A 22646-nucleotide genomic window follows, 5' to 3' on the forward strand; every position below is an offset into this window, starting at 1 on the left:
TCCCTGAATGTATCTTTTCTTACCAGGACACTAGTCACATTGGATTAAGATCCTCCCTGACTAAAGTATGAGATGACACTCCAGCACACTACATCTGTAAAAGTCCTGTTTCCTAGCAAATTCATATTCTGAGGTTCTGAGCTCAGAATTTGGGGTGGGTACCATCTGCAATGTTTTTTTCATTGTTGGAAAAGAAACAGGGGGTAAGGGAAAAGACGAAAGAAGCACACCTTTGATTTTAATGGGTTTATTGAGAATGCCAAGCTACCACACACACCTACAATCCCAGTTACTCAGGAGGCAGACACAGGAGGATCACAAATTCAAAGCAAGCCTGGACAAATGAATGAGACTTTGTCTCAAAATAATAAATAAAATAAAAAGGGCCATGGAGGTATGTCGGTGGTAGAGCATTCCTGATTTAATCCCACATAGTGGGGGGGAAAATGAGAAAATCAAGAAAGGACTGGGGTTGAGGAGGGCCTCAGAGGAAACTGGAGATTTCTGCTTTCACACCAGCCTTTATATTCTCTCTCCAACCTCCTCTTGGGATTCCTGGACCACCTGAAAGAAGGGACAGAGCTACTCATTTCTGTCACTGCTGGAAAACTGTCCTCAGTCTTCCCCCACCTGGGGAAAGCAGCCACCAGAAAACCAGGAGAGGCCTGGAGGAAGCGGCAAGCAAAGGGACTTGTACTTCGTGCCCTTTCGGTCTCCTTCTGTTTCTGTGCCATTTCCTTCTCATGGGAGGAGCAGTGTGCCAACAGTGCTGTCCATTCTCACAGCTCAGGATGCAAACCAGGGCTAACAAACCTAGCTCTTCTAGTTTTCAAAAGAAACCTGAAGTCTAAATATTTAGAAAGGTCTTCAAATAAAATTTAAACAATTTAATCAAAACATCCCCCACCCAATGATAGAGGCCAAAAAGAACTTGTGGCCAGAGGTTACTCTTGACTGTACCTCTTGCGTTGTGCAATTCCTTCCTTAGTCTTCAAGAATCTGAAACTCTCAAGCCATGAGGATCAGAGCAAGGTAGAACTCTGGTCTGTAAACTCAGGCCAAATTTATTGAACCCCCTAAAAAGGTTTAAAAAAAATGTGTCTGGCTGAACCATCCAGAACACCTTTATCCCCTTGTCCAACATGGCCCTAGTAAAGATAACGGATTCTTAACCCCAGTTATATCTCCCATCCTCTCCAAACATTTGCATAAGTTAGAGACAGAGAGAAGGGAGATCTGGGCAGAAGGACCATGGTTAAAATACCAGACAGGATTCCAGTCTGGGCCAATCTCTCTCTAAAACTATTTTTTTTCCAATAGTTAAGGTTAGAACTAGATCACTTCCAACTTTGAATGAAACTGGCACAAATTAAAGAAACATACATTTTTTCCCCCCAGCATAGCTTTAAATTAAGACACACAATTTGGTGAGCACAGGAAAGGTGACTTCTGCTGGATGCCCTTGTTCAGTAGACCCACTTGGGCATCGGAATGGCCTCTCCCTTGTGAGCTCATTGTGAGAATTAAATGAGATGTCATTTGAAAATTCTTAACAAGAATTGCTGGTAAATAATACTAGTAATTCATTTTTTACATGAAAATGTTTTTACACGAAAATGTTATTTAAAAACCCTACATTACATCAAGTCTGGGGGTCCACAAGTGATTTTTTGGAAGTGTGAGAACAGAGAATTAAATGAACTCTGAGTAGTACAAAACATCCTTTCCCTCTGAGATTCATTATTTAACCCCTCCAGTACTTGCTAATGACACATGCATGCACTTGAACCCCTATCAGTCCTTCCCAAGCAAGCGTGGGTGTTTAGCTATTTATATTTTAGAATGTCTTTTTGTAGTAACAGCCATTTGTCGATTGACAGTCGCAATATAGTTATACCAAATTTTCTTTCTAAAAACGTGTATTTGAGTTTCTAAAATGACTTAATTTAAGGGAAATCCTTAAATCAACAGTATAGAGGTGGAAGTAGAAGGCTCCAAATTTGGGAAGCTCGGCGCCAGACAATTCTACATAGGACCAAATCTTTACATTTTGCTTTGGAACTAGAAGTTCTGGGCTTCTCTAATGTATTAGTAGGAAGGGAGGAAGATTAGTGCAAATGTTGCTGATCAAGAGGTCTTCCATGTGGCTGTGTCTAGAACCTGGGCTCAAGGCTCTTTCTTGTGCGTTCCCTGGAACTCAACTCAGAGTTTGCCCCCTGACTTTCATGAGTCTTCAGCATTTTGCGAGGCAAGTCTGGGTAGTCTTATGAGCTCCCCTGACCTTGGCGAGGAACCTCTGCTCTCCACTGACCAAGGCGATTCTGTCCTTCCTGTAAAACCCAGAAGCCAGCGTGCCCCCGACTGCCCAGGACCTGACTGCAACCCTCCTAGGCCGAGGGACATAAGTGCGCCTTCCAAGATTAATGAGGAGCCAGCGGGGCAGGGTACATAATGCGGCCGTGTTTGATCCCGCGACGTGTCGCTGGGAATCGCAAACAATTTATCGCCATTCGACTACGTCCTCAGGCACTAATTTCCTGGTGGCGCCCCATCTCAGGGCAGGGCTCAGAGGCCGGTAGGTAGTGGACACTGAGTAACTTCAGCGAGCCAGCGAGCGAGGCAGGGGTTCCTGTAACAAGGTTCTCATGAAGGAAGCACGACCAGCCTTTGTGGAGAAGCGGGGAAGGCAGAGGCCCGGTCCTGCCCTAGGCGAGGTCATTTCCTCCCCAGAGGTCTAGAATCTGTGCGTCCCTTGAGAGGTGGCTGCTGGACCCTGCGCCCACTTCAGGTTGTCCTGGGCCCTTACCACCCTCCCCCGCTCCAAACTGCTGCAGGAAACGCAGCATTTCCATGCAACAATGCAAACGCGCTCATTACCATATCCTCAATATGCATGAAGAAAATGCGCGACGCTGACCGTGCCCCATCACCCAGCTCTAGCCTAGGCATCCAATAAGGCGACGTATTTATCTCCCAAGACGGACAAGGTGGGGGGAGGGCTCAGGGAGGCCGATCCAAGGGGTGCGGGGCAGACCATGGAAAGGGGAAGAAGAGGAAAGCCTGAGAGACACCAAGGAATCCAGGAAGGAACTAGGAAAGGGTTGGGACGAGAGAGACAGACAGAGACAGACAGAGACAGAGACAGAGAGAGACAGAGACAGAGACAGACACAGACAGAGACACAGACAGAGACAAAGACAGAGACAGAGGCAGAGACAGTTGCAGGTGAAGGGGAAGGGACACTATATAAAAGTGGGAGAGGGATAAAAGGACATAAAATAAGAGAAGGACGGAGCAGAACTGATAAAAATGAGCTAAATAATAGTCCTGAGAAAAAGTATAAAACAGAATTAGGGAGCAGAGGACGGAAAAATGAATGAAGTAGAAACCGAATTTACGGAAAGCGCGAGGGACAGGCAGATGGACAGAGAGTAACAAAGGAAGCCAAGGCAGCGAAACTGCTCGGCAGGTGGGAAGGGGTAAAGGATGAAATCCTGCGCGCTAAGGGTCTGGATTTTCCATCCAGGCCATTGTTCCGGGCGCTGCGCGCGCTCCGAGACCCCGGGTAGCGAGCCTGGCGCGGGAGTCGCGGGGACAGAGCAGGGGAGCGGCCGGTGTCTCGCGGGGCGCCCTGCCGCTGCCCGGTGCACAGGCCTGGCTCGGATCCCTCCCTGGGCCTCCTGGTCCGCGGTCCTAGCAACCACTTGGGCTGCCGGCCTCTTCCGCGCAGAACACGAAGTTGCCAAAGTTTACCCCAAAGTTTCCCGTCACTTGTCCGGACCCAGGGGAGGTCTCCCAAGACCTGGCGTCTGGCTTGAAGCAGCGGCGCGTTCCCGGGGGCTCGGCCGGCCCCTGGCCCGCGCCTCGTAGGATGCTGCGAGTCTGGATTCCCGGCCAAGTCTGAATCCCTCCCTGGGCGTCTGCGAGGCCACGCAAATGGGAGCCCGCGCCGCTGCTAATAGCGGAGAGACAGATCGAGAAAGGGAGAAAGAGGGAGAGAGAAAGCGAGAGGAGGAAAAAATATTCTCAGCTCAATTTAAGTCTCATGGAAAGGGCTTACAACTGTAATTAAATCATTAAATTCTTGTCTACGCTTCACAGAGCGGAGAGAAATTAACTTCCCACCAACCTCATTTTCTATTTGAACATGAAATAATGATTTTCTGCCCGTCTAATTACAAAGCCAACATCTGATCAAGCCAGCATCCAGGGGGGATTATCGCATGCACGAGTATTAGACCTCATTACCAGCTTGAGTGCAAAATTATTACATCTTGTAATTGGATGGTGAGATTTATATACAGATCGGCCCGGTTTCTGTAAGATTGTAATTACAAGCTTCGTTGGTTAGCTACTTATCAGAACTTTGCAGGAAAACAAAACAAATGACTGAGGAAAACGAGCATTTCATTAACCTGTAACCCGAGCGGGGGGAGGGGGGAGCGCGCCTCAGCGCCTGCAGGAAGCCAAGGGATAGCTAACCTGCACCGCCGCCGGGGACGCGGGGCCTCGGAGGAAAGGATCCAAGGTGGGCCTGGCTAGGAGAAGGAGAGCTTCAGCGGCTCTCCACCCCAACTCCCAGCAGGGACGTGCACTCCGCAGGGCTGGGCAAAAGGATCGAAAGGGGGCCTGCGGGCTCCGGGTTTGCGTGCAGCGCGCCATGCGCCTCCTGAACCTGTCGGGCCTTGGGCCCTGAGAACACGTCGGGTGGCGGCTCCTTGTGCGCGTTGAGCGCGCTCTGTGTGCGCCACGCGTGTTCGGCGGACAGCGTTTGTGCACGCTCCCTGAGCCCTGGCCGCGTTCAGAGAGCGTCCACAGCGAGTCTCCAAGGTGCTTTGTGCGCTGGGAATGTTGGAAGGGGAAACGCTAAGAATAGCTGCGTGCAACGCGTTGGGGCGCGCAAGCCTTCCCCAAACCAACTTCCAGTGCACCTGTTTTACCACGCTGGAAGAGCCGGTCACTTTGACCTAATCTTTCGGATTAAAACTCCATGGAAATGGTGCGGCTGCTGGCGGGCCCGGGAGTTCAGTTCAGAGTCGGGTTCTCCTGGCTGGGTCCTGTTGGGGGACTAGCACCACATCGGGGCTTGGCTCCCCCGGACGCCGAGTCCAGACTTGGGGTTTGGATCTCGGGACCAGGCGGAGGCCGTTCCCAGCGGGAGGTTAGGTTAGGGGAGAGTGCTTCTGCTTGGGGCCTAGGGAGCCTGGAGGGATCTAATCAAGTGAGGTTCGAGAGTTCGAGCCTGGGTCTGGAGGTTTACACTCCGAGCCAGGGGCGGCCCCCAGCTGGCTTGACTGGTTCCTGAGTGCAGCTCAGCCCTTTTCCAGTCTCTTTCCCGCCTCCTGTAATCCTCCGCAGCCAGGTCGATAAACTGGTTAATGCAGAAGGAGCATCTCGTTGACTCGTGATTTGTTTTCTGTTTTGTTTTTTTTTTCTTTCCTTCTCTTTTCTTTGCTTCCCACCCCCTTCTCCTTCTGGAAGAACTGAATCTTTTCAGTTTTACCCAAGTATTTACAGCAGCGAAGCCTCTGTCCTCCCATCCTATAATCTGGCTCTCATCCCCCCCACCCCTCGTCTGGTGCTACCATTTTGTACAAATTTTAGGACTGCAGGGCTGTCGAAGCTTAAGGGACACGCCTAGAAAAACATCCTGGGAAGTAATGTCACCTAGAATTTTTCAATTCAGATTATTCCAAGATGAGCCTAAGATTCTCTAGGTCATGTTCTGAGAGGTTTGCCTAGAAACGAAATCAAGCTCTGGGGACACATTTCAAGGCCAGAGCTGCCCCTGAAGTCGCCTCCTATAGCTGGGTTCGCCTAAAGCCAATGCCCAGCGTCAGGTGGAGGCAAGTGTACAGAGGAGAGCAAATCAGCTCAGACACAATTTGGGGAGATTCCTTTCCCCCCCGACCCTAAACCTGGTCGTTTCCAAACTTGCTTTGACATACACACACCCTTAGTTTTCTCCAGTTCAAATCTGCTGGAGCCACAGATCAGAGAGGAGAAAGTGGCAAGAAGGGGGTTCGATTAAAACTGAGTGTTCAAGGTAGGAGCGGAAGAAACTTTTTTTTTTACGCCCGAACTGTGCTCCCCCCCAGCAGCTGTGATCAGACAGCCGGGGCCAGGACCCTTGGATTTCTCCACTCTGGTGGAATTCAGATTCAATTCCTCCATCAATCAGTGCTGGGTGCCCGGTTTCCGCCTCTGAGCTGGAGCAGGTCACTCTACGGAAGAGTCGCCGCCCCGGATCTGTCCCCAGAGCAGGCCTGACACAGGCCAGGTCCGCGCGTGGGTCCTCAAGCCGGCCTAAAAGCGCTTGGCCCTGATCCACAGCAATTCCCGGGGATTTCAATGCCGCTCTCAACAGCACGCTGTAATCCGCGAAGGTGGGCGCTTAGATACTAATAACTTCAAGTACGATTTAGAAAATTTTCTAGCATAAAACCAAAAGTCTTGCTTCCATGCCCCCCTCCCCTGGCAGTGGGAGGATCCTTGCAGAAGTAAAACGGGTTAGCACCAGAAACTGGGAGCAGAGAAAGAGGTTGCGAGAGAAAAGAGCGCAGCAGAGGAAAGGCCACTATGGAAACTTCTCCCTGCGCTCTCGGAAAGTTACTCGGGCCTCCGCCGTCCCGCTCCCTGCTGCTCCCTGCTCTCCCTCATTGCAAGCTCACAGTGTTTACTAACTCTTCCCTGCTCCCCAAGACCTCCGGAGCCTTCACCCTTTGGTCCCCAAGCTGAGATCCCCTTTTCTAATACAGGCATCGCTCCCGGACACAGGGGAGGCGTCACATATGGTAAACTGCCCAGTTAGGCTCTCCAGGGCAGGACACTGTCACCCCACGTTCTGGGCAGTGAAATGGCCTTTTAAAAGGCCATTCGGGACACACTCCCTCACCCCTGTTCACTCTTCCAGCTCCGTCCTTTAGTCACAGAGAGTGGCCCGTGGTCGCGAGGTGCGAAGGGAAAAGGGCTCCGAGACGCAGAGGAGCCCCGAGCCTGCCATAGCCCGAGGTCCGGGCCGATCCCGGCCTGTCGCCGAGGCCAGAGCAGAGGCTCAGAGGAGCGGGAAGCAGGGAGGGGCGAGCTGACCCAGTCCTAAACAGCGTGCCCGCGCCTCTCCTCCCCCCTCCGGGCGCGGGCAGGAGGAGGCGGGCAGGGACTCGCTGCGCCCGGCCCCCGCCCCGCCGCGCCCCGCCCGGCGCGCGTTATCCGCGGGGGTGGGCGGCCTCGCCGGGAAGGCGCCCCGGCGATTGGCGACTCCGGGAGGAGACGCGAGGAAAAGTCGAATAAGAGGGCGCGACGTCAGACCTGAGATTTAGGGAAGGGCGAGGGAGGGGTGGAAGGGCGGGGACGGACAAACAGACCGGGACACACACCCCCCGCGCAGCGCCCTAAGTGTCCACAACTTTAGGCCGCCCAAGCCCAGGGCACAGAGGGCAGGAAGGTGGAAGGAGGAAGAAAGTATTGTGAGTAAAAAGAGGGACTGAAAAGAGGCGTGAGAGAAGAAAAAGTGAAGAGAACAAAAAAGAGGACAAAAGGCAATAGTGAGAAAGAAGGAAAAAAGGAGAGTTTCCTAGTGTCCAGGACGGGGACAGCGCCCGAGGAGCGGAAGCCATCCTGGGGGGCCAGAGGGACGCGGCGAGGGGAGGGGAGAGGAAGGGAGAGGAGGGGGCGTGAAAAGTAGAGGAGGGCGAGAGGAAGCGAGGCGCGACAGTGCTGGGCGAGGAGGGCAGTGCGGAGCGCGGCGCGGGCGCAGGCCGTCCGGCTGCGGAGAGGAGGGAGCGCGGCGCCGAGAGGAGGGGCTTCGGCCCGTGGAAATGTCAATCAGAGCCCGGAGCCCGGGGAATCTCCGCCAATCTGTTCGGACCTGACCTGGCTCCTCGCCGCCGCCGCCGCCGCCGCCGCCGCCGCCGCGGAGCAGATCAATAGGCGAACGCGGAGAGCAGCGCCGCGCAGCAGGCAGCGCGGCCCCAGCTCGGCCCAGCCCCCGATGCGCGCCGGAGCCCGCGGGCGGCGCTGAGTAGGGCGGCCCCGGGGTCCGGGCCCCCTCTCCGTCGGTGCCCCGCGGGCCACCATGTCCTTCCCCCAGCTCGGATACCAGTACATCCGCCCGCTCTACCCGCCCGAGCGCCCCGCAGGCGGGGGCGGCAGCGCGGGGGCCCGAGGCGGCCCGGGAGCCGGAGCCTCGGAGCTGGCGGCCTCCGGGTCCTTATCCAACGTGCTCTCGTCCGTGTACGGGGCGCCCTACGCCGCGGCCGCGGCGGCGGCGGCTGCTGCCCAGGGCTACGGCGCCTTCCTGCCCTACGCCGCGGAGCTGCCCATCTTCCCGCAGCTGGTAAGAGCAGGAGCAATTCGGGAAGGAGGGTTTGGAGCCGGGGCGCTGGGCGAGGTGAGCGCGCGGGAGGAGACTCTGAGGGTCCGGGCCAAGAGGGTGGAGGCAGCGACGGCTGAAGCTCACCCGCGCTCCCTCCACGCGTGTCCCCTTCCTTTCCCATGTGCGTACAGGGCGCGCAGTATGAGCTGAAAGACAGTCCCGGGGTGCAGCATCCGGCCGCGGCCACCGCGTTTTCGCACCCGCACCCAGCCTTCTACCCCTATGGCCAGTACCAGTTCGGGGACCCGTCCCGTCCCAAGAACGCCACCCGCGAGAGCACCAGCACGCTCAAGGCCTGGCTCAACGAGCACCGCAAGAACCCCTACCCCACCAAAGGCGAGAAGATCATGCTGGCCATCATCACCAAGATGACCCTCACCCAGGTGTCCACCTGGTTCGCCAACGCGCGCCGGCGCCTCAAGAAGGAGAACAAGATGACGTGGGCGCCCCGCAGCCGCACCGACGAGGAGGGCAATGCTTATGGGAGCGAGCGGGAGGAGGAGGACGAAGAGGAGGACGAGGAGGACGGCAAACGCGAGCTGGAGCTGGAGGAGGAGCTCGCGGGGGAGGAGGAGGACACGGGGGGCGAGGGCCTAGCAGACGACGACGAGGACGAGGAGATCGATTTGGAAAATTTAGATGGCACGACTGCTGGGCCTGAGATGGCCTTGTCTGGGGCGGCACGGAGGGACGGCGACCTCGGCTTAGGACCCGTTTCGGACTCCAAAAATAGCGACTCCGAAGACAGCTCCGAGGGCTTGGAAGAGCGGCCGCTGCCCGTCCTGAGTCTGGCCCCTGCGCCACCGCCGGTAGCCGCGGCTCCGCCGTCTCCGCCCTCGCCTCCCTCTGGCTTGGACCCCTGCGTTCCAGCACCAGCTCCTTCCTCCACCCTGCAGAAACCCAAAATCTGGTCCCTGGCCGAGACGGCCACGAGCCCGGACAACCCGCGTCGCTCGCCTCCTGGCGCAAGGGGCTCTCCTCCCGGGGCGGCCGTCGCGCCCCCAGCTCTGCAGCTCTCTCCGGCCGCCGCCGCCGCCGCAGCTCACAGACTCGTCTCGGCGCCGCTGGGCAAATTCCCCGCTTGGACCAACCGCCCGTTCCCAGGTCCGCCGCCCGGCCCGCGCCCGCACCCGCTCTCCCTGCTCGGTTCCGCCCCTCAGCACCTGCTGGGACTTCCCGGAGCTGCGGGCCACCCGGCAGCAGCCGCCTACGCTCGACCCTCCGAGCCCGAGGGCGGAACAGGTGATTGCAGTGCGCAGGGCGCAGAGGGAGGAGGTCGGGGGTCGCGCTTGGGTTTGGGGGGATGAACCGGGTGTTTTCCTCTTAGCTTCTGCAACCCGCGCCTGAGCCAAGCTTTCTAAGGGCCCCTCTGTTTCTTTCCTTCGCTTCCTCCAGATCGCTGTAGTGCCTTGGAAGTGGAGAAAAAGTTACTCAAGACAGCTTTCCAGCCCGTGCCCAGGCGGTAAGCCACCCTGAACCTGGGGAGGAGACGGGGAGATCGGGCAGAAGGGAGCAGTTTAAGAACGCGAAGCCAGACCCGTGGTGTTTTGCCCCAAGGGGGAACATAGATGGGAAGCATTTTTAAAAGGGAGAGAAAACTCACTCCATCACGTCTTGGATCCAGAAACTAATTGCTCTCCCAAGCCTGACGGGGCCAACAGGCCCTGAAGCAAGTGGCAGCTCTGTGACGCCCACCGCCTTCCAGTCCTGGACCTTGGGTCCTGACCTCTACTGCCCATCCTGTGGTTAACCGTCAACGCGAATATCCACACCTGAACACTGTTTTGCTTTGAGAGGAGCTTCCCTGCCCCTGGCCCCAGTCCCAGGAATGGTCTCCCGGCCCTAGGTGGCCTTGGCCTCCCTAAATCTCACCTTCTGTGCTACCACTGTCTCTCTCTTCCAGGGCCCAGAACCACCTGGATGCCGCTCTGGTCTTATCGGCTCTCTCCTCATCCTAGTTTGTTTTTTTAAAAAACAATTTTTAAATCGTTGTAATAATTGTAAAACAAACAAAAAAGCAAAGCAAAAAATCCCTCTGTATAGTTAACGACGTGTAAGCATGTCCATGTATGAATAACCCAAAAAGAGAACTTAAAGAAATAAAACCAGCCCCCCTCAGACCTCCCCAAGTCGCTTCTGTGCCACCCCACCTTGGCTGCGATTGTGAGGTGTGTTTGGTTGATGGGGATGGGGAGGGTTCCGTGAGAATAAGCCTATCTGACATTTTTGTATATACAGATAAATGTACATATGTGTGAACCAAATTGTACAAGAAAGTATCTATTTTTGGCTAAATAAATGAGCTGTTGCCACTTTGACTACACAACCGGCCTGTCTTCCCCGGGACGCCTGTTTGGTGGTTCTTTTGGCGATAGTTTTGGTTTCTGTTGTTGTTTTCCCTTCTGAGTTGAAGAATTTCCCAAGCCAATACGAAAAGACAGGACGAATGAGAGCCGACGATCCTGTGATCAGGGGGACAGCAATGGCGGAGGAGGCACAGAAGTGGCAGGACTGGGAGCGCCTCTGGGGTGAAACGGTGGGAACAGTTTCAGGTGTCTCAGAAATGAGGCGGAGATAGATTCCCTGCTAGGAACCGGAAGACTGGGTCCCACTCGCCAATCCGAGGGTGCCACTGTGAGGCCTTGGGCCTTCTCTAGCGATGCCACAGAAACACAGGAAAGCGTCTGGTGCTTGGGAGGTTCCGCTCCTATTCTATGATGCGCACAGTTGAGGTCTACCCCTTATGTGGAAGGGGCTGTGCAGGCCCAGCTTCCAGGCCCCTTCGACCCACGCTGCACCCAGATGCATGGCTGCAGGGTGGCGGTATGGGGGGGGGGCGGTGCGGGCCGAAAGGAGCCTGGGGTACCCATCCTTCCCGACGAGAGGCGCGTGCCTGCTGTCGTGGAGAGGTGGCGGCCCCAGGTGCGCTCTCCCTTGCGTGCCCGTCTGCCCTAGAAGGGACAGCTCTTGAGGTCTCTGCTCCGGGGTTCGCGATGTCCGGCTGCACCTTTGCAGCCGGGATTCGGACTAGATGGGGGGGGGGGGGGTAGGCGGCCTAGGGGAGGGAACCGGGAAATTTGGGGCTGGAGCTCCCTCTACAGGACGAAAGGGACGCCCGGCGCCTAGCCTCCGCGGCCTCTGCAGCCAGGCTCCGCAGGCGAGCGTCGCGCCGTCTCCCCATCCTCCTATTCCTCTTTCAGTTCGCCAGCCAGTAGTGCCCACCTTTGACTTGAAGACGTTGTGGGGATGCTTGCCAGAGCGACGCCCAGGGGTTCCATATGGGGCATCTTTTTGCACCTTCTTCCCCACGTTAGTAAATAGAGAGGCTGGAGCCACGGAGCAAGGCACGGAGTTATACCGCCCGCCTTCACCTTCAAGGCTCGGCGGGAGCTGGGCAGTCTAGCAAGGTCAGGCCCACGCAGGCACAGCTGCCGGTGCCGCAGTCCTGGGGACCCGCACAGAGGCTGGGGCCTTCGGAGCATGGCAACCAGGGGTGAGGGGGACGAGGGTGTCGGTCCGTGGGTCCCTCTAGAGCGCGCACAGGACTGGCAAAGAAGAGAGGGCCCCCTGGCATGGGTACCCTGCAGCCAGGCTCCTGCTCCTCTGGTCCCTTCCCAGTGGCAGGAGACGCCTAGAAGGTCCCGTCCTCTTTCCCCTTGTTGTTAAAGGTGTTATGGAGGCTCAGCTCCTTTGGGTTTCATGGTATCCATGCACACAGCAAGCCCCAAAAGTGGAGCTGGCTCTGCAGGCGGTGAGAAAATTTCAACTGAGTCAGGACTCTGCAGCGGGGACTCTGGGACCAGGCTGGGACTTCCGGTTAGAAAAGTGATTATCTTGACAAGATCCACAGCCCAGACACTCCCCAGTGCACACCCAGCTTCCCCCTCTTTACCTTCTTTGAAACTGTGGGCAGATAATTAAGTTTTCTGTGCCCTTACTTTCTCTTCTAAAGGGTGAGGGCAAGGCTGCCTGCCTGGTAGGTGATGGCTGTGGCAGTAAGAGCACAGCATGCCCCATGCTGGGTCTGCCCCAGCCTTCCAAATCCCAGACCCCACTGCATACCCTCCCAGCTGTATTCCCAACAGCCTCCTGCTAGCCAGAAAGCTGAGGTGTCCGCCTTAGGGCTGCTCGGGACTCTCTGCAGAACCAGATCCACCCAGGGAGAAGGCGGTGAACAGGGTCCTGTCCGCAGAAGGCAGGCAGCCTGGCTCACCAAACACCCACCCAGGGACCAGACAGGCATGGAGATCAGGTGGAAGTTGGAGAGGTCTGATTAAAGTCCTCAAAGACTCTTGCCAGGGGAGACCATCTCTGACCATCACATTCTAGGGATAATGATCCTTAGAAGAGATCGATTCTAGCTTCTACCCCAACGCAAGAGCAGCAAATGTAGGTACCAGAGAAGAGCTGACATAACTCTGGGGTGACTCAGGGGATATCTTCTCTTATCCCACACAATATTTGGGTTCTTCCAATGGCACTAAGTTGATCCCAATAAAATCATCTCATCAAAACAAGGCGGTCTTGGCTTTTCAGCAATGAAAGATGAGCAGACAGCTCTGCTGCGTAGCTTTTGCATCTCACCAGGGACAGCAGCCTCATTTCTTGTTTTCCCAGGATCTCCCCCTCAGCCCTCACCTTCTCAGGGTGCCTCTGTCTCTTTTTGTTAGTTCTTCAAATGTAAAAGGAAAGTGGTGGGGGGATGAATATAGGTATATATGGGCCTGATTAAGCTTCAATTAGAAATAAAATATGTCAATCATCTGCCAGGAAGGGGTTTCTGCTGTCGGGGTTGGTTATGCAAAGCACTCAAGGTGTGTAGGGATAATCAATTAGGTCAGAGGAAGGAGTCTGTGGCTCTGTTTCCCTCATTATCTGCACAGAACTGGGAGAGGAGACAACTGCATCATAGGGCCAGGGAGGCAAAGAAGGTCCCTGGGTGACCATCCACCTAGGGGACCAGTGCGTTAATGGTTTCCATTTGAATTTGTTTCCAGGGGTAGAAGGTACTGTGGAAGGGAGGCCCAGGAACTGGGCACAGAGGGCCACTCACTACCAGGTGAGAAGTCAGAGGTGGCAGCCTCACCTACCCTACTGATGTTCTCTAGGGACCTGGAGACCAGGCAAGCCCAAGGCCCCACTGGCCAGAATGATTGAATGCTTGCCTAGGAAGGAAGTGGACCTCATTTTCTATTTGTTCACTGGTTGGTATGATTTGGTTTGGTTTCATTTCATTTCGTTTTGTTTTGTTTATTGAGAATTTTGGCAGTGACTGGATCTGGGTCTAAATGTTTGTATTAGAAATGTCCTCTATATTCTATAATTATTATTCCTTCCTATCCAGCAAAAGTGGGTCATTGCAGGTGTATAAAATTTATTATCTGTGTTTTGCAAATACTTCAGTGTGAGTGTGGATAAGTCTCTGTACTCTCTCTAGGCCTCACTTTTTTTTTTTTTTTTTTTTTTTTTTTTTTTTTGTCTTTTTCCTTTTTATCGGTACCAGGGATCGAGCTCACAAACTGCCTGCTTGCAAGGCAGGTGTTTATGCCACTGAGCTAAATCCTCCGTCCCTAAGCCTCACTTTTAATGTCTAAAAAAATGGAGGCGGTGTATTAGATGAATTTATAGAAACGCTCATACAAATCCAGTGTTATCCAGGACCAAGCATACAGATGAGTGTGTTCAGAGATGATTATGAGGGTAAAGGGCCCCCTATGCCCTCTGAATATTCCTCTTGGTTATAATTGGCTACTGTCATCTGACCCAGCAAGCCAGTGTGACCACATTAAAAATGTACACCTGTTGTGTGATCAACCTAGCTTTTATGTGGCTGTTGCTTCCTTGAGGAAGCCCCAGCCTCTCTGAAGGGCTTCTCCTCGGTATGAGTGGAAAACCACTGTAAGAACAGCTGGGAGAGGTCTTGGGAATAGTGTGGTCCTCAGCTAGGCAGTGCTGTCTGCCCTTTCACCCTGGAAACATTGACAATGTCTGGAGATGACTAGCATCAGGGTGCCACTGACATCTCGTGGGTCAAGGCCAGTGACACTGCTCAAGGTCTCAGAACACACCAGACGCTGTTCCACCACAAAGAATAATCCAATCCAGCAACCACTTTGAACCCACTTGATGTCCCCAGCCATCAGGTCAGGCATGGTGAGTACTTAGGCTGAAAAATCATCCAGCCCAAGGTGTCAGTAGTGCTGAGGTTGAGGAACTCCAGACTCAAGAAAAGACAGGTGTCTGGGACAATCAACAAGTGGGTTCTCCCAGAAGCCACAGCTCTATTTAGAGAAATATTAGAGCAGAGCGCTAAGCGTAATGTTTTTGTTCTTTAAAACCTTGGCCTTGGAAGGAGGTGGTGCAAGACAGCCAACAGGAAGCTCTGCAAGCCTGGGGAAATGATGGAACCTTTCTGTCGGTGGAACCTTCTCCAGCTGCAGTGAAAGGGAGAACCTCAGCCCAAAGAGGATGCGGGTCTGCAGAGCTTTCTCCCTTGGACATTGACTTCAGGGCTCAGTGATAGGAAGGTCTTGAAGATAGAAGTTGGAGTCCAGTGGTTTTTGTGTTATATTTACCTCCAGCCCTAGACTGTTGCCAGCTTTTCTCTGCACATGAATTGTTATATTTATTTACTTGCCTGCTTGTTTTATCTAAGCGTGTGTGTGTGTGTGTGATGTGTGTGTGTGTGTGTGTGTCCCATATCAGGGAGCAGGAGGGAGACAAAGGCAGGGTCAGGTCTGACCCGCCGGCCTGGCTGGGAAGGCTGTGATTTCATGGCTTTTGTGCTGGGTGGCGAGCCCTGCATTCTCTCACTGCACTAGGCCGCTAACAAGTGGCCCGCAGCCCTCCAGGCCTTTGGAGTGCACTCATCTGGCAGATTGTGCTTCTCTCAGCCGCTCAGATTTATTTTGCCAAAGTTACAGGGCAATTATGGAAATGCGCCCTTTGAAGCTGGGCTGATTTCTCTTTATTTTCTTCTCCCTGACAAAGCAGCAAAGCAGAGCTTCCCTGCCTCTTGTGGATCTCTCTCTCTCTCTCTCTCTCTCTCTCTCTCTCTCTCTCCTTCCCCCCCTCTTTTTCTCTCTCCCTCTCCTTTCCTATCTTTTTCTGATTATTTTTAGATAGTGAGAGTTTCCAAGGATAACGTCAAAAAAGATCTTTTGAATGGTGGTAAAAATGTGTGTAAATTAAAATATTACTATTATTGTAATGTTATTTTTTTAAATGGGATTTTTGATGGCCAGGCATCCTCCCTGGATCATGGGTCCCTGGAACGCTCACCAGGCTGAGGCCTATGCTGGGTGAGGTCCATGCAGCCTCCCCAATCCTCTGCTACACCCCCAGAATCATAGCTCCACACATCTAGCAATTGAGCTTTGTTCCCTTACACCTCAAGAATAAGAGGCCCATACTCAACAGAGCCATTTCACTGGGCTTTGTATATTATTTATCACTGTAGTATGAAATCTGGAAGCTCTGTGTAAGCCAGCCCCACATACTTTTCTCTGGTCCCACCTTTTCTCTGGTCCACTGGGGTGTCCAGGAAAGTTGTTTGAAGCCAGAGGATGTTGACCTCTGTTGAGATCAGTGGAGGGGGTGAGTCAACAACCTGGATTGCTTGACAGAAGCAAGACTCAGTTTCTAATTTTTAAGGTGGCTTTGAAGTTTTCTTTGCCCATATTTTTGCTTGCTCCTGCCTTCCTCACATCCTGTATTGGGGGTGAGTGGTTCTTGACTCTAGACAAATACTGACAGGAAATTTTGTCCCCTGAGGAGATGGTGTCAGCCTCCGTGGCCTGTGGAGGCCATTTTAGTTCCTACTTCCTTGCCCTGCTTAAAATAAAATGGAGTTAAGTAAGTGCTTATGATTTGATAGCTCCTATGCTAAGCACTTTTCCTGCATTTTGTTTCATGTTCACAGCCCCCTGGGGCTGTCTCTCACAAATGAGGAACCAGAGCATAGAGAAGGGGGCAAAGAAAATGGAGGGTGTTGAGAAACTTCTAGAAACATGGAACAACATCCATTCCATAGAGTGGGCGGGGGGGAGCAGAAGCCTCCTTCTAGTGTGCTACATTTGTTTGTGTGAGAAACTAGTAAGAGTGGTTACCTCAAAGGAAGGATCCTGTAGCTTCGGATCCACAGCAGGTGGAATGCTCCTTTTAGACCATGTTAATGTAGTAGCTCTTCAAAACCCTTTTTCTCATTTGTTTTATGTAACTAAAATGCATGTGAGAGAAGAAAAAGGCAGATAGCAACTTTTCCAGTGTTAAAAATGATTCATTCACTGGATACCCAATACTCACTGTTAGCTTTGTATCAAGATTCTCAAGTTAAATAACTTAAAAGGGAGAGAGATTTATTTTAAGTCATGGTTTCAGAGATTCAACCTGTAATTGATTGGCTCCATTGTTTTGGGGCAACATCTCACAGTGGGGTCAGATAGTGGGACAAAGCTACTCACCTAACGGCAGACGGGGTGAGGATCTGCATCCCCTTCCAGGTCAAACCTCCAGTGATCTCGCTTCCTCCCACCAGGCCCCTCCTCTTGAAAAGTCTTTTTTTTTAAGAGCACAATATATTTATTCAGAGAAAGAAAGCTTCTGTCTAAGAGAGAGACAGAAGGGGTCCAGAGTAGGTTGTCTGCCTCGTGAAAATTCTGCCAGTTCTCAATAAAACCATCATCTGAGGACCAAACTTTTAGTTCATGAACATTTCAGCAGACACTTAAATTCCAGACTGTCACACTCACAGAGCATTTGTATGTGCCTGACCACACACTTCATGCAGGAAGCAAGACCCAGACTTTCCTGGTTCAAATCCTGGCTCCATCACTTCTTAACTGTGTGACCTTAGAGAACTACCTGCAACACGCTGATTTGTTCTTTCCCAAAGCAGGAAGAGTAATTATTATATTATCTCCCTCCTAGGCCATTGAGAGAATTATGGAAGTTTATTCATACTAAGAACAATGCATCCTGCGTAACAATTTGCCTTGTACTTAATAATGACCTAACAAACTATATTTAATAACCATAGTGACCACCTTAGGTGACAGACATTATTGTCCCCATTTTTATGGATGGGTAAATCTGGGTTCATCCACTTGCTTAACAGAATTAGTAAGTGGTACAGCCAACAGTCTGACTCAAGTCTGCCTGACCCCAGATGTATCCCATGCATTTATCTGCACTGAACTCTCTCACCATGTTATGAGTCTGGATTTGGAACAGATGGTCCTGCCTCATTCCCATGCACCCTGATATCTGACTTACCTATGTTCATGGGCCTGATCCTCGGATAAGCCAAGGTCATGGGCAGCTGCAGTCATGGACAGGTTCTCACTGCATCCTACTCAATTCTACTGTGGCCATGGCCGAGGAGTAACCTTGAATTTGTTAGGGTTTGGTTTTATTTTGTTTTATTGTTTTTGTTTTTATTTGTTCGTGATACTGGGATTGAAGCCAGGGTCATCAGAGTGAGCGCAATCCTTTTTTATTTTAAGACTAAATGTCTCAGGCTGGTCTTGAACTTGCAATCTTCCTTCCCCAACCTCCTACGGTTCTGGAATTACAAACACGCACCACTGGACATGTGTGCTTTTTTGCTTGCTTGTTTTATAAGGACAGGACAGGTTGAGGAGCTTTGTCTCTCCAAAATTGCTCCTCATCTTCAATCTTCATGGAAGGATCGTCATTCCAGGGTGTGTGCATTGAGGTTTTACTGTGCATGGCCATCTGTGTCAGCAGCAAAGCCTGCTTCTACTTCTGCATCTTTGCTATTCAACATGTTGTCCCTGGACCACCATCAGCAGTGTGGAGAGTTTGTTAGAAACACAGACACTTGAATCTCTCTCCAGACGCATGAGTCAGAATCTTCATTTCTGAAGGAATGTGACCAACACAGCTACAGATAAAAGTATGAGATGCCCTGTCCTCAGGATGTCCCACTGAAATATGTGGCCCCACCAAGATGGAGCCAGAATTGTCTTTGAGACGTGGGCCACCACACGAAATGCTGATGGAGCTGGGGAACGGTGAGCTGGGGAGATGAGGGGATGAAAGAGTGATGGAGGTCAAGCAGAAGGTATCAAGAACCAACTGATTAGGCAAGACGCAAGATATATTCTGCCTCCTTCACCACCTTTAAGCATGCTTATGTTTGGCTGTTAGGAACACTGAGGGAGGAAAGAAGGAAGGGAAGAGGGAGAAAGGGAAAGAGGGACGGAGGGGATTGCTATTTGAAATGGCACAAAATGAGTAGGATCCCCAGAGGGCCAAGACTCCAGTCACTTCTTTATATTCATTCACTCTTAGTCTATTGGAAACAAATTATTTAATAATATAATAATAATAATGTGTTGCATTTGCTGGATTAAAAGAAAATAGAATGCTATAAACATGCAATAAAGAGGAATCTAACCTAGTTTGGGGTGGGGTGAGGAAGGCAGCAGGTAAGGTGAGGCCACAAACCCATGTGCTGGTTTCCCAGGAGGCCTGCGGCACAGCAGGAAATTGGCAGATTCTGGACCTGGGCTACCGAATACAATAGCCATTAGCCATCCATGACTACATTACTGGGACAAAGTGAGATATGACATAAATGCAGAATATACTTTGAAATTCATAAATTTAGTATATTGGAAAAAAGAATGTAAAATATCCTAATAATTTTGTCTTTATACATGGAAGTAATATTTTGGACACATCTTGTTAAGTAAGATGTTTTATTAAGCTCAGTTTTACCTGTGTTTACATAGTGAGTAAATTTTTGACATAAATGGCTCATGCATATTTTTTCTTGGCAGTGCCACCCTCAGGAGCCTGAGATTCCAGAAGGCTGGCATTCCAGGGCCACTGCTTGCCAACTATGGCACCTTGAGCAAATCACCTTAGCTGCTCTGAGCCTCGTTGTCCACCTTTCTATCCTCTGTCACTTATTGAGCAGATTAAGAATGCTGAGCACATGCAGAAATTCATTCAATTTTTGTAAGTTCCTGGGAGATAGTCACTGCTGTTGTCCTCATTTTGCAGCTGGAGAAACTGATGCTCACTCAGATGTGACTCACTCAAATCTATATCCTCAACAAAGTGAGGGAAACAGATTTGGTCCCAGGTCATGTGGTTCCGGAGCCTGTTACAAAATCTCTGCATTTCTAGGAATATAGCCATGGAACCTGCTCCACAAGGCCACAAGTGTGTTAATGAGTTCCATGTCACAATAGCAAACACAAGACAATCAGCCTATAATGAGAAAAAATTTATTTTGCATCATAGTTTTGGAGGTTTCTGCCCATGGTCAGCTGGCCTCATTACTTTTGAGACTGTGGTTGGGAGCACATGATAAAGTGGAACTACTGATTAATGACCAGGACACAAATGAAAGAGGAAAGGGTCTGAAGTCCCACTGTCCCCTTTAGGGACCGGAAGTCCTCCTACTCGATCCACCTCATAAAAGTTTCCCTGTCTCCCATAGTGCCTTTCTGGGGACAAGGCTGTCACCACACAGTCCTTTGGAAGACACTGGAAGAACAAACTATAGCATATAGAGGGTTTTCATTGAGGTGATAACATATGCAAAGCCCTAGGCATAGTGCCTACACCATGTAAGTGCTCAGTAAATGATAGCGGCCTTCATAAAGAACTTTTTACCAAAAATAAAATAATAATAATCAAATAATGGCCTGCTTTTAGCAGGAGTCACATTAAGACACTTCACTAATTGTCTATTGCTCCACATGAAATTACCCCAAATTCTAGATGTATAAAACAACAAATGGTAATTAATCTCACAGTTTCTGTGCACTGGAAATTCAAGAGCACCTTAGCCAGGTCGTTCTGGCTCAGGGTTTTTCAAGAGTGGGCAGTCATGATGTCAACTGGCTGCTGTTAGCTGGAGGCTCCAACTGTTAGTTGGAGGAGCTTTCGCACTTCCAAGATGGCACTCACATAGCTGTAGTAGGAGCCCCCAGTTCTGCACACAAGGACCTCTCCACAGAGCTCCTTGAGTGACCTCACAACATGGCTGCTGGCTGCCCCCAGAGCAAGTGATCTGAGAGGAGGCAAGATAGAAGCCGTAATGCCACCATAAACCAGACGGGAAAGTCACATGTCATCATTTCTGCAACATCCTATTGTAGTAATACAAGTCAACTCTGGTCAGTGTGGGAGGGGATCATACTAGGGCACGAATGTGGAGAGCAGGAGTCACTGGGGTCATCTTGGAGATTGGCTACTTCAGTCATGGGCATATATGTGTGATTTAAGGTCTAGTTTGCACTCTAAGAAGGAATAATCTTAAGATGCTGAGAGTTGGGGTGCTTGGATGCAAATAACAGAAGCCCAACTCAAACTGCCTTTCCTGAAGATGGGTTTATTAATCCTTGTAGCCAAAGAAAACAATGGCAGAATTAATAATAATAATAATAACATCTAGCCTTTATTGAGCATTATTGTGTGCTAAGCACATGGTTTAACTCGATCCTCACAAAGACTTAATAAGGTAGTTACTGAATGTAAAGCAGAAAGCAACCCAGGGATCTGAGAATATCATTGGTACTTTCTTGTTCTTTCTAGCTTCCGCTTCAGTGTTCATCTTCTCTCAGATTTCTCTGGGTGACAAGCACACAGTCACCATGGTGTTTATGGCCATGGCCTTAGAGCTAGTGATTCAAAAGTAAAGAAGTAGTGTTTTCTCTCGTTCAGTGTCTATTATCAAGTTCTACCAAAGTCCTTCAATTGGTGAAGCTTAGGCGTTTATTGTGACACTAATCACAATGGCCATGGGCGTGACAAGAAGAGGCATTTCCTTGGAGAGATTAAGGGTGCTTAGACCATCATAAATGCGTAGGGGACATAATCATAGGCATCTACTCCAGTGCAGGAGGAGACTGGTGGTGGAAAGCTGAGGGAGAAAATCGATGATGAGGTTGGGAGGCAAGTGAGAATAGGGACGTAATCCATCATCTCACTAAAGACTGGCCATGCAGGTGTAGGGATGGAACAGCAGCCAATCTCATAACCTACAGTCTCTGTTAGATCACACACTGGGATGTACATGGAATGTACCATAACTTCTCAAGAGTACACTTCTTACTACCTCTATCTAGGAGAGACCCATACCCTGAAGAATCTGAGATAAGACTCAAAGTAGCTGTTCAGTTCAGTGGATCCTAAATACACAGGAAATTTTTGCTTCCTCTGCTTGCTTATAATAAAATCAGTTTTTACTCCAAGAGCTGCAGATAAAATGGATAATTCAAGACCCGAGTTATCCTGTGGCTTTGATACTTGCTGTGATGCTGTTAGGTACCTGAAGCTCTTAGTGTACTGATTCAAGAAGCTTGGGGCATAGTCAGTGGGCAAACACTGGACCCCAGTGGAGGCTGCAAAGGAAAGAAGGACCAGGATAGAGGGGGGAGTCCGAGGAGACCCAGGCGTTTCTTGCAATCACCAGAACTTCAGAACTTAACATTTTCCTCTCTCTTCACTGTCTTTTCAGCTGTCTTTCTCTTTTACACTTGAGCCTGAGCACTGATGCATGTCAGTGCTGGGGACTAGCTTGGCACTGGTTCATGTATCAGTATATATTCAGTAAATGTTCACTAAAAGTCCTGCTGCTTTGGAATTCAACAGTGAAGTTAAACTTTTCCTGAAGACCACTTGCAAGTATTTTATAAAATAAGGACAATTAAATATAATTACAAACATAATTTTATTAAAATATTTTAAAGTTATTGAATATTGCTAACTGCCAAGATTCAGTGACAAAAATGGAGTAATTTCAAAAGAGAGCAGGAGTTTTCCTGTGTTCGGGTTTGCTGTATGACAAGGGCTTGTCATCGTGTTTTCCCATACAAAGCCAGCACAGGAGTGTGCTTTGAACCAGCAGTCACTCTATTTTTAGTTGTCTGGTAACCTCTTCCTGCCACACCTGAGCACTCTAAATATATACTCAGCCTGTCCTGACTCCCACAAAAATATTAAGGCACAGTTGGGGCCATTTATGAGGTCAGCCAGTGAGGTTTGGGCAGGAACATGTGTCATATGCTCTCCGTAATTTTCCTAAGATGCTCCTTTTTATTTTGGCCATATAACACTCATGCCAGGAGGTCTCCACCCCAGATCTGTCCTCCCGGTAGGGCCCCTGACCTTTTGTGTCCTGGAATACAGCAGAAGAACAGGATGGCATGGCCCAGCTGGAAATAGTACTTGGGAAGAGGCCACCAACTTGACTGCTTGCTCCACAGCACGCACAAGAGCCATTGCCAAAAAT

At 50.9% G+C, this 22646-nt stretch overlaps 1 protein-coding gene and 1 long non-coding RNA gene across 4 annotated transcripts in view; one reads left to right on the forward strand and one right to left on the reverse strand.

Moving 5' to 3' along the window:
- Positions 1 to 231: 231 nt before the first annotated feature.
- LOC134475716 (uncharacterized) lies at positions 232 to 7339 on the reverse strand. Its single transcript, XR_010046922.1, has 2 exons — positions 3754 to 7339; positions 232 to 564 (listed from the first exon to the last, which is right to left on the reverse strand). It is a non-coding gene; the product is annotated as an uncharacterized LOC134475716 (long non-coding RNA).
- A 346-nt stretch (positions 7340 to 7685) lies between these two features.
- Irx3 (iroquois homeobox 3) overlaps positions 7686 to 22646 on the forward strand; it is a 41636-nt gene continuing 26675 nt past the window's right edge. Inside the window, exons 1-4 of one of the 3 annotated variants that reach the window (XM_063247093.1) lie at positions 7686 to 8335; positions 8506 to 9636; positions 9770 to 9836; positions 10278 to 10759. In XM_063247093.1, the coding sequence (XP_063103163.1) occupies positions 8075 to 8335; positions 8506 to 9636; positions 9770 to 9836; positions 10278 to 10345 (1527 nt within the window). In that variant the 5' untranslated portion in view covers positions 7686 to 8074 and the 3' untranslated portion in view covers positions 10346 to 10759. Of the gene's footprint in view, positions 8336 to 8505; positions 9637 to 9769; positions 9837 to 10277; positions 10760 to 22646 lie in introns of those variants that run through there. The other 2 variants (XM_063247092.1, XM_013141256.3) reach the window with 2 other exon arrangements.

This window comes from Cavia porcellus, unplaced genomic scaffold, assembly GCF_034190915.1.
Source record: "Cavia porcellus strain 051 isolate PalLab524CR breed Dunkin Hartley unplaced genomic scaffold, mCavPor4.1 scaffold_4, whole genome shotgun sequence".
NCBI lineage: Eukaryota > Metazoa > Chordata > Mammalia > Rodentia > Caviidae > Cavia > Cavia porcellus.